Source organism: Ascidiella aspersa, chromosome 2 (assembly GCF_963924565.1).
Source record: "Ascidiella aspersa chromosome 2, kaAscAspe10.2, whole genome shotgun sequence".
NCBI classification, from domain to species: Eukaryota; Metazoa; Chordata; class Ascidiacea; order Phlebobranchia; family Ascidiidae; genus Ascidiella; species Ascidiella aspersa.
In genome coordinates this window covers 12,999,931-13,011,529 of record NC_139448.1, presented here as the reverse complement: position 1 = coordinate 13,011,529, position 11,599 = coordinate 12,999,931, and the positions used below count along the sequence as shown (strand labels likewise).

The window sequence follows — 11,599 nt, the reverse complement described above, 5'->3', positions numbered from 1 at the left end:
ACTTAATTTCAGACATAAATGCAGATTATGCCACATTATCTTGAAGATCTCTTTTGAGAGTTTACATGTTTCAAATATAGCTGTTTATAAATAATTGTGTTGTTTCAGTTTAATAGCAAAGCTGCTCAGTCTAAAAAATAGTAAATTAATTAAGCTATTAAATTTCTTCAAGTTAAACAAGCAGTTGTATAATTTATATGAAACTTACTTTAATACCACAAAAATGAACAACAGTACTTAATATCAAAGATTAAACAATAGTTATAGGGTAGCTTCATGCAAAACAAACATTTAACCACCAACATACTCTAATATTATTTAAAGTTATTGTATATTCCTGACAAGCACTGGTGAACTATGTCAGTGTCACAACAGCTTATTATTAAAAATAGGTAAAGGGAAAACACAACACAGTAGTTCATTATGCATAAACAAGTGCTCCTTGAACTAGTCATTTACCCTCCAAAACGATTAACCATCAATACAATTGAACCACAAATGGCCCTATTGTTTTTTACTTCATATTGGGTCTCAACATAATTTTGGTTATTTGGTTTATGGTAATAAGCACTTCCATGCAAACTAAAACTGATAGTTTATATATATTGTTGATATAAGTGGCATTATATATTAATTAGGAAAAATTAGTTGCAGAAAAAGCCATACATTGTAGTAAGGTTGATCATGTGTTCATTATTGCCTACAAAAAGAAAAAAAGCAACACATGTTTAAACTACATGATACTTGGTACAAAAATAAAACAGGAAGGTGCAGCAGCAACAACGAAATGTTATCACATTTAACATCGACTTTCAATTAATTTGTTTTCAAGTTATAGCTAATAGCAATAACATATTAGCATACCAAGTATGTTTAATATCGATATATTTTTTAACAGACATATATCATAAAACTTGTTTAGCAAATTTTAGTCATTACAACAGCAAACCGAATTGGATGTAGTACAAAAAACATGCCAACATACAGAGCAACATAGCAATATAATTCACTAAAGCTAGAAAAACTAACATACGTTTAATGCCATGGTAATTTGTTTTAGTCAGTTTCATTGCATAATACAGATAATTTGCTGATTATAACATAAAAAGCTACACAACTAATCTGCGAACTTTGTTATTAAGTTGCAGCCATTTTCTTTTTTCATGTTATAATAAGAAATGTATGATCTAACCAGAAGTCCATATGCAGAACAAGTTAACAATTCCAATAGTCCAGGCACTGATATTACAGCAGTTAGATATATCTTAAAATCTCTTGGAACACTTGGGTGTAAAACTGGGAACAAAGAAGCCCAGCATGTGAAACTGATTTTCTCAAAACATCTTTCGATGTACTGCGCGATGTCTATCTTCTTCATACTCCCTTTTACTGACCCACATTTTCTTAAAAGTGTCAAGCGAGGCAAGGATTGATCCCCTGAAAAAAATCACATATATTTAATTATTCATGTGCAAAAATGAAAAAAGGGTGCAACGCATGACAATTATCAAAGTTGTAGGCAGAAAAACATACATTTATTTTTTTCTAAAAATATATATAAATCACTTTAATGACAACCAAAAAAGATTGCTTGGTTGGTGATAAAACTGTTTATAAAATACATGCAAAACATTAACTACTCTTTACTGACGTCTAGTGGAAAGTATAGAATATCATATACATTTTTAAAGTTAAAAAAATGGGTTTCTTAAAACTTGTTTTTACAATAGTGCAACATGCAAGTTCATTTTTGGGGGGCGTAAGCTTGTATTTAATCTGTACATTAAAAATGCAGGCAAGTAATATTGATATTAATTGAAAATACTAACCCAATCCAGGTGGAGTACAGCCTTTCTTGGGTTGCCTGTATTCTGATTTTGTTGTCTTTTGGTGCTAATCGTTTTATTTCACTTAATAAGCGATCGCCAAATCCTGTAAGACAATCTTTAAGTTCAGCAAAAACTCATAAAAGGGAATTCAAGTAATATTTACAAACCATTGTCACAATTTAGAAACCGCTAAAAGGAATCTTTGATCCATGTTATTAAAATCATATCACAAAAATGGTTAAATTGCTTTTGCATAAACAAGCAATTTGCTCTAAGTTAAAATATAATTTGTATCAATTTTAAAGAGGGTTCTTCTGACAAATATTTATTCTGTGCCGTATATTCATATAATTTGTAGTTTTTACTGTAATTTTAGTTTTCGTTGTATTGAAAAAGTTAACTGTGGAACCAATTGTTAAAAAGACTAACAATTTATTTTTGTTGCTTTTCGTAAGTATTTATAAACAATTACAAACAACTAGGAATACTGGAAAACCGTACCTTTAAATAAAGTTGATCCGCCAGCAAGCACAATGTTCTGATAAAGAGTTCTTCGAAGATCCATATCGCATTTCTTAATGCTGTTAGATAGCACCTCATGAAGCCCTTGACATTCCTCACCGATTAGATCTGGTTGGAACAAAACTTCTGGCGCTCTGAATTTGGCAGAACCAATCTGTATTTAAATTATACAGTACTAGTTAATTGAAACTTTATGGTAGATAGTATTTGAGTTACAAAAAAAATAGAAAGTTGACTATTGAAAATTATGTGTAACAAAGTTTCATAAAAATAATAATTCCGCATGAGATTTTTTTTGTGCTTGGCAGCTTGTGTATGACAAACATTGCAAAATATGTTAGATTTACTAAACAACCCAAGGTAAAAATAGAAAATAATTACTCTATTCCAATAAGAGCATTTAACATATGAAGCTTCTTTTTATCTTCCCAATCATAGTGTTGTTTATTATACTTCTTGATAAAGTTAGGTATAGCTAAATTAGGCACTATGTATGGGTAATAGATGTGTTTATATTTTACCTCAATAGAACTGCCATCTGGCAAAGGAAAAAGTTTTCGTTCATTTTCCGCACCCTCTTCTTTCACAGCATTTTGGGCAAGATAGCAAGATTTCTGTAATTAACACACAACATTACAATTTAGTTATGACAGATTTTTTGTTAAAGAAAGCAAACTTCAACTTTCAATTTACAAACAAAAATCACATGGATACAATGATGATAATAGTGAGTATATTTGTAAGTAGTTTGTACCTCTTTTATAGTTTTGACAATTTCCCTTTCAGCAGATGTTTTAAAGTTAAATCCTTCCTTTCGCAGCAGAAGCTGAAGATACCTACAGAAGGGAACAGAAGGCAATGTAATGAAATGTAAAACCTATTTGTGGATAATGTAAATACACTCAGTAATGCCAGACCCAAGTAACATTTTAGTTAATTTGAATATCTTTTTTTGTCAAACCTAGTAACATCTCTTCCAGCTACATCTGTTCTTATGATAGAATGTGGTAAAGAAAAACCTTCATAGATAGGAACTGAATGTGTTACACCATCACCCGCATCCAAAACAACTCCTGTTGTCTTTCCAGCAGCATACCTATTAAATTATATACATTAAATTTTTGTTACATACAAAAAATAAAATAACATGTCTACAGTTTTACAGGGTTTTCAGAAGTAAGTTCACCAAAAAGGTACATTAAAATGTGTCGAAAATTAGTTAAAAACATGTCACAAGTAAGAAAGGCAGTTTTTCCTCTTTGTGAAGTACATTCATTCATGTATATAATATATCATTAACAGTGGTACTAATGTAGCTGCCAAGTTAAAAAAGGGAACCAAAAACTAGTAACAACAAAATTGATTATAATTTTAAAACAAAAACACAAGTCAGAGACAAACTTTTTTATTAATATATATTATCTAAAACATTTAAAAGAAAACATAATATTGTTTTGAAGAAGTGTTTTGTGATAAATGTTCACTAGTTGTCCAGCGAATTTAAAACGGGCATTTTATGCAATAAATTTTTGAATGGCTATTTAAATCAAAACCACATTTTCACACCTGTAAATGGTAAACAAAGGACACAATTAAGATACTTACAGGGACAGCACTGCTTGTATTGACACAAAGAAAGCAGGGACATTAAAAGTTTCGAAAAAGATCTCAGCAGCCCTCTCCCTATTTCTTCTGGGATTAAGGGGTGCCTCAGTAAGTAGGACTGGATGTTCTTCTGGGAAAGTCTGCAGCTCATTTTTAGAGTACACATACTGCCACACTCGCTCCATGTCATTCCAATCCGTTACAATGCCATGCTACACAAAAATAGTGTTTAACCTTTCAATGGTTAGGGGTTAATTATCGTGGGATTTACACAAATTAAATGAGAAGTAACTCAGAAAGAAACACTACTTTACATTAGAGCAGGGGTTTATAAACTTTTTTTTACCGCGCAACCCTAAAAAAATTTTTCTGCTTCCCGTGGACCACGGTGACAAGAAATTTTCAAAAATGACGTCATCAATTGATGCACAATACAAATTAACTTTATAAATTTGCTGAATTCGGTCCGAAAATGTGAAAGTGAACTTCGTTAATATTCACTAATATTTCTATTAGGCCTTCATGGACCCCCTAAAAGTAGTTCGCGGACCCTCAAGTGTTCCATGGACCCCGGTTTCAGAACCCGTGCATTAGAGAAAAATAGACTCACTTCCATAGGATATCTTATATTGAGCAACCCTCTGTGTTCTTGAGCCTTCGGTCCAATGAACATGTCACCCTCTAAAGCTCCGGCCATAACTCGCACATGCTTAGGTCTTCCAATGCTGATTAAATTAAAAAATAAGTAAACATATAGTTAACACTATAGTTGAACAATGGTGATAAGCAAATGAACTAACATAAAATAGCACATTAGGAAGAATTTACTTACTAATTGGGAAAGTAACATTTGGGAACTTGATCACCCGCAAATCCAGCTTTTATCATTCCAGAACCCTGGAAACAACACACAAAATAAAACACATTAGTGTGTTTAGCGATAAATTAATGAGTTTTATTTATTTATTATGCCAAATATTTTTATAAGAAAAGAGAAACTTAACAATATTATAAAAAATGGCAAAGATGGGCACAACAATGTGGTATAGATAAGCAATATGAGTTTTTGTGCATGAGAAGTGTTATTAACAATAGCCTCAATTTTTGTAAAACTAGCGGATATTAGTAAGTAACTACTATTTGGTAACACCTACTGTAGATTTTTTAATGCTTTTTATTGATTTTTGAAGTACTTTTTATGTATCAATAATTATGCAACCCGACTAGCGACATCAAAACTCTTACTTTCTATTTTTAGTACGCGAATAATAATAAAAATTAGCATTTATACTTGTCATAAACCACTCTATATTCTGTCATGTGCTTGTATGGAAAGTATGGCAGATTCGGACGAGATCTCGCAGGTGTACGGCCGAAAAAATCCGGGTGCAACAAAGGTAAAAAAAGTGCACCTCGGGTGCACTTTAGGATTTCCGATGTACACTGCATTGCGTACATTGCACTGTAAATGTATGGCGGACAAGCGTTTTACATATTTGGGGTGCAGTTCAGATTTTTTTCGGGGTTCACTTTTAAAAGGTTGAAAAAAACTCGCTTCCACCTGCCATACTTTCCACAGTGGGTCATGGGCACCGACAAGATTTTATTTAAGCAATTTGTTGTGCAATTTGTCCTGAACCTGAATTAGTGAATTGTACACCTAAATTTTGAAAAGTGTTTTTTGGTTTTCGAAAGAGTCCAAACCTTGGGTTTGCATAAAACCTATGTTGTACACCTGCATACTATAAAGTACACGCGAGATCTCGGTAGAAGTGCCATAAAAAGCAGACTGAACCGTAAACAAAGCCCAAACCACATGACACATATTTTTTTAAATTACTTTAAAAAACAACTAATGACTTACATTATCAATGACAACTGGCTGATTAGCAATGACGTTATATGAATCCATTTTTACGCGTCACTTTTGCACAAGTTTTCTAAACATTTGCCACAAAAATGAAGAAGAGTAACTAAATGTGTATGGAATATAAATGAATTGCTTTGTTTAGGTCTATAAAATACAAAAAATTAGGTATTGAAAAACAGTAGTTATTAAAATTCAATCGATTTTATAAAGTATTTTAAATATTTTCATTTTTAGAAAAATCGCCTGAACTCAGTTTGCATTAAAATTAGACGACGATAACTACGTCAAGATCCTAATAATAAAAGTAGGTTTCTTATTCTTTTTATTTTGTTTAAAGTGGTTTGCATGACATTTAAAAACAACGTTTTACAGAGAGTACGCAATCTCGTCATAAAGTCCCCGTTTATCAACGATTTAAATAATGTAATATACGGATATCTTAACTAAAAAATACAGTTAACTAAAAATTTTCAACCATGACAGCCTACTTGAACTTTTAGCGTTAGTTGGTCATATAAGATAGAATACTTAAAATTTATAATTTCATAGAGATCGGTAAACCGAACCAGATTCGGAACTGATTTTCGTAAGATTTTAAGGAGCCGAATCAAACTGAACAGATATTTTGAAAAACTCTTAACCTTAACCGAATCAAAACCTCTTCGATTTGCACTTCACAGAGCCTTGTTATGTCATTATAGTATATTAAAACTGTTTTAATATACTATAATGTCATATCTTCTGAAAACATTAATATTAATTACATATAAATTTGCTTTTTTATTTTTTTGATATTTCAATAAAGATCTGCTTGTTTTTAAAGGTTTATAAAACTTAGATTAAATTCGAGTTAAGTTTGTTATTCTGCACATTTAGTAACCAACAATGTTATGTTTAAAGGACTCATATCGTATACCAACCGGAACTTTTTAAACTGGTTTTGAAAATAAATTTAGTCGAACTGGAGCTTAACCGGAACTGAAACGGATTTCAAACAAATCCTTGACTCCGAACCTAGCCTGAACTAGAATAATCAAACGGTTCGACTCCCTGCTTATAATGTAAAACAACTAGCCTATATATTTACACAAATGTGAAATAGTACTTGCACAAGCTTAAACTGCACAAAAATATAATTAAGTTAAAGATACCTACGGAGAGAAACTACTATTACAGGCTATGTTTTACAAGTAATATTGGTTAACTAGGCCTACCATATGTCCTCTTTTAAAAGGATTTGTCCTATTTTCTCAAGAAAAGTGAATCGTCCTTCGAGGACGCTCAAAAATGCTCAAATGTCCCCTTTTTTCGCATTTCGAGTTAGTTGCTTATACCTTCGACCGTTTTATTTACTTCCAAAAAAATACTGTAGCCATGAAACCTGCCAAATTGCTGGTTAAAAAAAGTTTTTTAAGAAATTGCCCTACCAGCCCTAACTTCTTGATTGTTATTGCAACAATTGCGCCAGAAAAATTGCAACCGAACCTCACATGTAAAAAGCCTCATTAATAAAGAAAAGGTGTGTGATTATTCACTTTGAAAGGTAGGATTTTAAATCGTCACTTAGCCTATAAGTCTCTTCTTAGCCACCACCAGCAAAACGATTGCGCTCGCAACAAATAGACCAGTAGCCTATTTGCGCTAGAGTCGACCAGCAACGCCAAATTTCCTATCGAAAATTAATCCGAGAATCCCAAAACAATTAAATATCGCGAAAATCAGCATAAAACATCATTAAATTCAAACGTAACAATTCTACTTTCGTTTTACTTGCCGGCAAAAAATGTCCTCTTTTTGGGTGCTGAAAATATAGCAGCCCTAGGTTAACAATACAACCATGATCCTATCCTAACAACCAAAGAAGAAATTCTGCGCCTGAAAAATTAGCAATTTTTTTATCTTAAACAAATTGAAACCTTAAGACGATTATTCTTTGCTTACCTTTCGGACTGGTTTTGGTTACATTACCCCCCACCACTTTATGGAGAGTTAACTTTCCTGGTTTTACGATCAATAAACCCATCCCGCAGACCGCATCATCAACCTTACAGGATAGGATCTCGGTCACAAAACGATAACCAAAATGTAAATTTACGTTTTTCAATAGCAATTTTTTACGAGACTCAGCGAGAAAGTTTACTACAGCTTAATCGAAAAACTGGCTCAAAATATCTATGTGGACATAGCCTACTAAAAAGTTTACTATACAACAGACTGACACGTTTATGTTCGTTTGGGTTGAGATGCTCAAATAATTCGGTAAAATGTTCTCTGTATAGCGACCGAACATTATCGAGGCAAGCGCAAAAAAATATTTTTAAGTCGGAAGACTAGGCTACGATCGTCTTGGTAGCAGTTAGTAGATTGGCGTTTTTGTTTTGTTGTTGTCATTATTGTTTGGTTGTTTTGTAGTGCCTTGAGTTAGTTTTTCAATTTGAATTTCGATATTTTTTGCTTGTTTGGTAATATTTTATTTAGTATATATTTTTGTTATTTAGTTTTTCGACATAAAAATATCAAATTATGATAATATCTCATTGAGACTGCATTCTGCAAGTAAACTCGGTTATCAGCAAACAATTAAAAATTATACGAGGAAAGAACTGTAGGAAACCATCAATCATTTTTGTTCTTCGCGTTTAGACGTTGACTAAAGTGCCTTTGTTCTAAATGTGAGGCAAGTGCCTTTGTACTTTAGTGCCTTGGTTATACGCTGACTATTAGGATTTTTATATATTTGGTTATTTGATTGAGTTTCCGGGTACAAATCCCAGCTACAAGATTTCGGAAATTCAGTAAAAATCACATTTGATGTTTAGTTTTTTTGGTTAATTTTATGCGTTTGAAGGCTATTTATCTGGTGAGTTAAATCATTTTAACATATTAGTCAATTGATAAATTTTGTGCAAGGTGTTTCGGGTTGACCGCATTTGTGAAAACACTTCATTGGCCTTTATAAAATGTTTCACCTAATGAGATTTCGACTTTGTTGTTTGTTATGTAATGACAGATTCTTTAATTTAAATTGATTTATTGGTTACCATTGTTTTACTTGTGAGTCGAAGTAACTGATTCTAAAGTTCTAATATGACTGTAAGCATAAACAAACATGCAATCGGAAACACTTTTGATGTGATTTCATAACAACAAAGTCACTGGTTGAAAGTGACGTTCCGGAAAAGAAGTGTTCCTTTCCTGTGACGTCTTAAAAGACGCGGTAATTTAGCGCTTTAATGCCTAATATAAAACCCCAAACCATAATGTTACAGAAATACGAATCAAAACTTGCTATTTCCATTTAAGAAAAATGTTTAACTTATTTGTTTTGCTTGGTTTTAAAACACTCTACGGTTGATTTGGTTTATAAAGAATGATAGTTATCTATTAAGACAGTTGTCGGCAAACTTTTTTTGTCGCGGCCCAAAATGCTCTTTCAAGAGCTAATGGCCCACTACGTAAAACGAATGACGTCACGAAATTACGCCATAAAACACTTAATCTTAGAAAACCTTGCGTGTAGTGCGAAAAGTTTATCGTATCATTTCATAAAAATTTACTTATGTAGCATTCATAAGCCAGATGGCGCAACATGCCATATGGTATGCATAGCGTCTTTTGGCTTAACCGGAACTGAAATGGATTTTAAACAAATCCTTGACTTCGAACCGAGCCTGAACTAGAATAATCAAACGGTTCGACTCCCTGCTTATAATGTAAAACAACTAGCCTATATATTTACACAAATGTGAAATAGTACTTGCACAAGCTTAAACTGCACAAAAATATAATTAAGTTAAAGACACCTACGGAGAGAAACTATTATTACAGGCTATGTTTTACAAGTAATATTGGTTAACTAGGCCTACCATATGTCCTCTTTTAGAAGGATTTGTCCTATTTTCTCAAGAAAAGTGAATCGTCCTTCGAGGACGCTCAAAAATGCTCAAATGTCCTCTTTTTTCGCATTTCGAGTTAGTTGCTTATACCTTCGACCGTTTTATTTACTTCCAAAAAAATACTGTAGCCATGAAACCTGCCAAATTGCTGGTTAAAAAAAAAGTTTTTCAACAAATTGCCCTACCAGCCCTAACTTCTTGATTGTTATTGCAACAATTGCGCCAGAAAAATTGCAACCGAACCTCACATGTAAAAAGCCTCATTAATAAAAAAAAAGGTGTGTGATTATTCACTTTGAAAGGTAGGATTTTAAATCGTCACTTAGCCTATAAGTCTCTTCTTAGCCACCACCAGCAAAACGATTGCGCTCGCAACAAATAGACCAGTAGCCTATTTGCGCTAGAGTCGACCAGCAACGCCAAATTTCCTATCGAAAATTAATCCGAGAATCCCAAAACAATTAAATATCGCGAAAATCAGCATAAAACATCATTAAACTCAAACGTAACAATTCTACTTTAGTTTTACTTGCCGGCAAAAAATGTCCTCTTTTTGGGTGCTGAACTATAGCAGCCGTAGGTTAACAATACAACCATGATCCTATCCTAACAACCAAAGAAGAAATTCTGCGCCTGAAAAATTAGGTTTTGGTTACATTACCCCCCACCACTTTATGGAGAGTTAACTTTCCTGGTTTTACGATCAATAAACCCATCCCGCAGACCGCATCATCAACCTTACAGGGTAGGATCTCGGTCACAAAACGATAACCAAAATGTAAATTTACGTTTTTCAATAGCAATTTTTTACGAGACTCAGCGAGAAAGTTTACTACAGCTTAATCGAAAAACTGGCTCAAAATGTCTATGTGGACATAGCCTACTAAAAAGTTTACTATACAACAGACTGACACGTTTATGTTCGTTTGGGTTGAGATGCTCAAATAATTCGGTAAAATGTTCTCTGTATAGCGACCGAACATTATCGAGGCAAGCGCAAAAAAATATTGTTAAGTCAGAAGACTAGGCTACGATCGTCTTGGTAGCAGTTAGTAGATTGGCGTTTTTGTTTTGTTGTTGTTATTATTGTTTGGTTGTTTTGTAGTGCCTTGAGTTAGTTTTTCAATTTGAATTTCGATATTTTTTGCTTGTTTGGTAATATTTTATTTAGTATATATTTTTGTTATTTAGTTTTTCGACATAAAAATATCAAATTATGATAATATCTCCTTGAGACTGCATTCTGCAAGTAAACTCGGTTATGAGCAAACAATTAAAAATTATACGAGGAAAGAACTGTAGGAAACCATCAATCATTTTTGTTCTTCGCGTTTAGACGTTGACTAAAGTGCCTTTGTTCTAAATGTGAGGCAAGTGCCTTTGTACTTTAGTGCCTTGGTTATACGCTGACTATTAGGATTTTTATATATTTGGTTATTTGATTGAGTTTCCGGCTACAAATCCCAGCTACAAGATTTCGGAAATTCAGTAAAAATCACATTTGATGTTTAGTTTTTTTGGTTAATTTTATGCGTTTGAAGGCTATTTATCTGGTGATTTAAATCATTTTAACATATTAGTCAATTGATAAATTTTGTGCAAGGTGTTTCGGGTTGACCGCATTTGTGAAAACACTTCATTGGCCTTTATAAAATGTTTCACCTAATGAGATTTCGACTTTGTTGTTTGTTATGTAATGACAGATTCTTTAATTTAAATTGATTTATTGGTTACCATTGTTTTACTTGTGAGTCGAAGTAACTGATACATTCTAAAGTTCTAATATGACTGTAAGCATAAACAAACATGCAATCGGAAACACTTTTGATGTGATTTCATAACAACAAAGTCACTGGTTGAAAGTGACGTTCCGGAAA

At 32.7% G+C, this 11,599-nt stretch overlaps 1 protein-coding gene across 1 annotated transcript; it reads right to left on the bottom strand.

Moving 5' to 3' along the window:
* Positions 1-208: 208 nt before the first annotated feature.
* Positions 209-5,963, bottom strand: LOC146163772 (beta-centractin-like). The gene is made up of 10 exons (XM_083383083.1): positions 5,821-5,963; positions 4,789-4,853; positions 4,567-4,681; positions 3,957-4,168; positions 3,313-3,447; positions 3,106-3,187; positions 2,873-2,965; positions 2,331-2,505; positions 1,830-1,932; positions 209-1,437 (listed from the first exon to the last, which is right to left on the bottom strand). Exons 1-10 carry the CDS (start codon positions 5,866-5,868, stop codon positions 1,335-1,337), a joined length of 1,131 nt encoding a protein of 376 aa, XP_083239209.1. The 5' UTR covers positions 5,869-5,963; the 3' UTR covers positions 209-1,334.
* Positions 5,964-11,599: the final 5,636 nt, after the last annotated feature.

Excerpts from the sequence above, each read along its gene's own strand:
- LOC146163772 (XM_083383083.1), bottom strand. The coding sequence starts at position 5,868 with ATGGATTCATATAACGTCATTGCTAATCAGCCAGTTGTCATTGATAAT. Across the intron at positions 3,188-3,312 it reads GCTGGAAGAGATGTTACTAG|GTATCTTCAGCTTCTGCTGC; the intron begins GTTTGACAAAAA and ends TCCCTTCTGTAG. Across the intron at positions 1,933-2,330 it reads CGGATCAACTTTATTTAAAG|GATTTGGCGATCGCTTATTA; the intron begins GTACGGTTTTCC and ends ATTGTCTTACAG.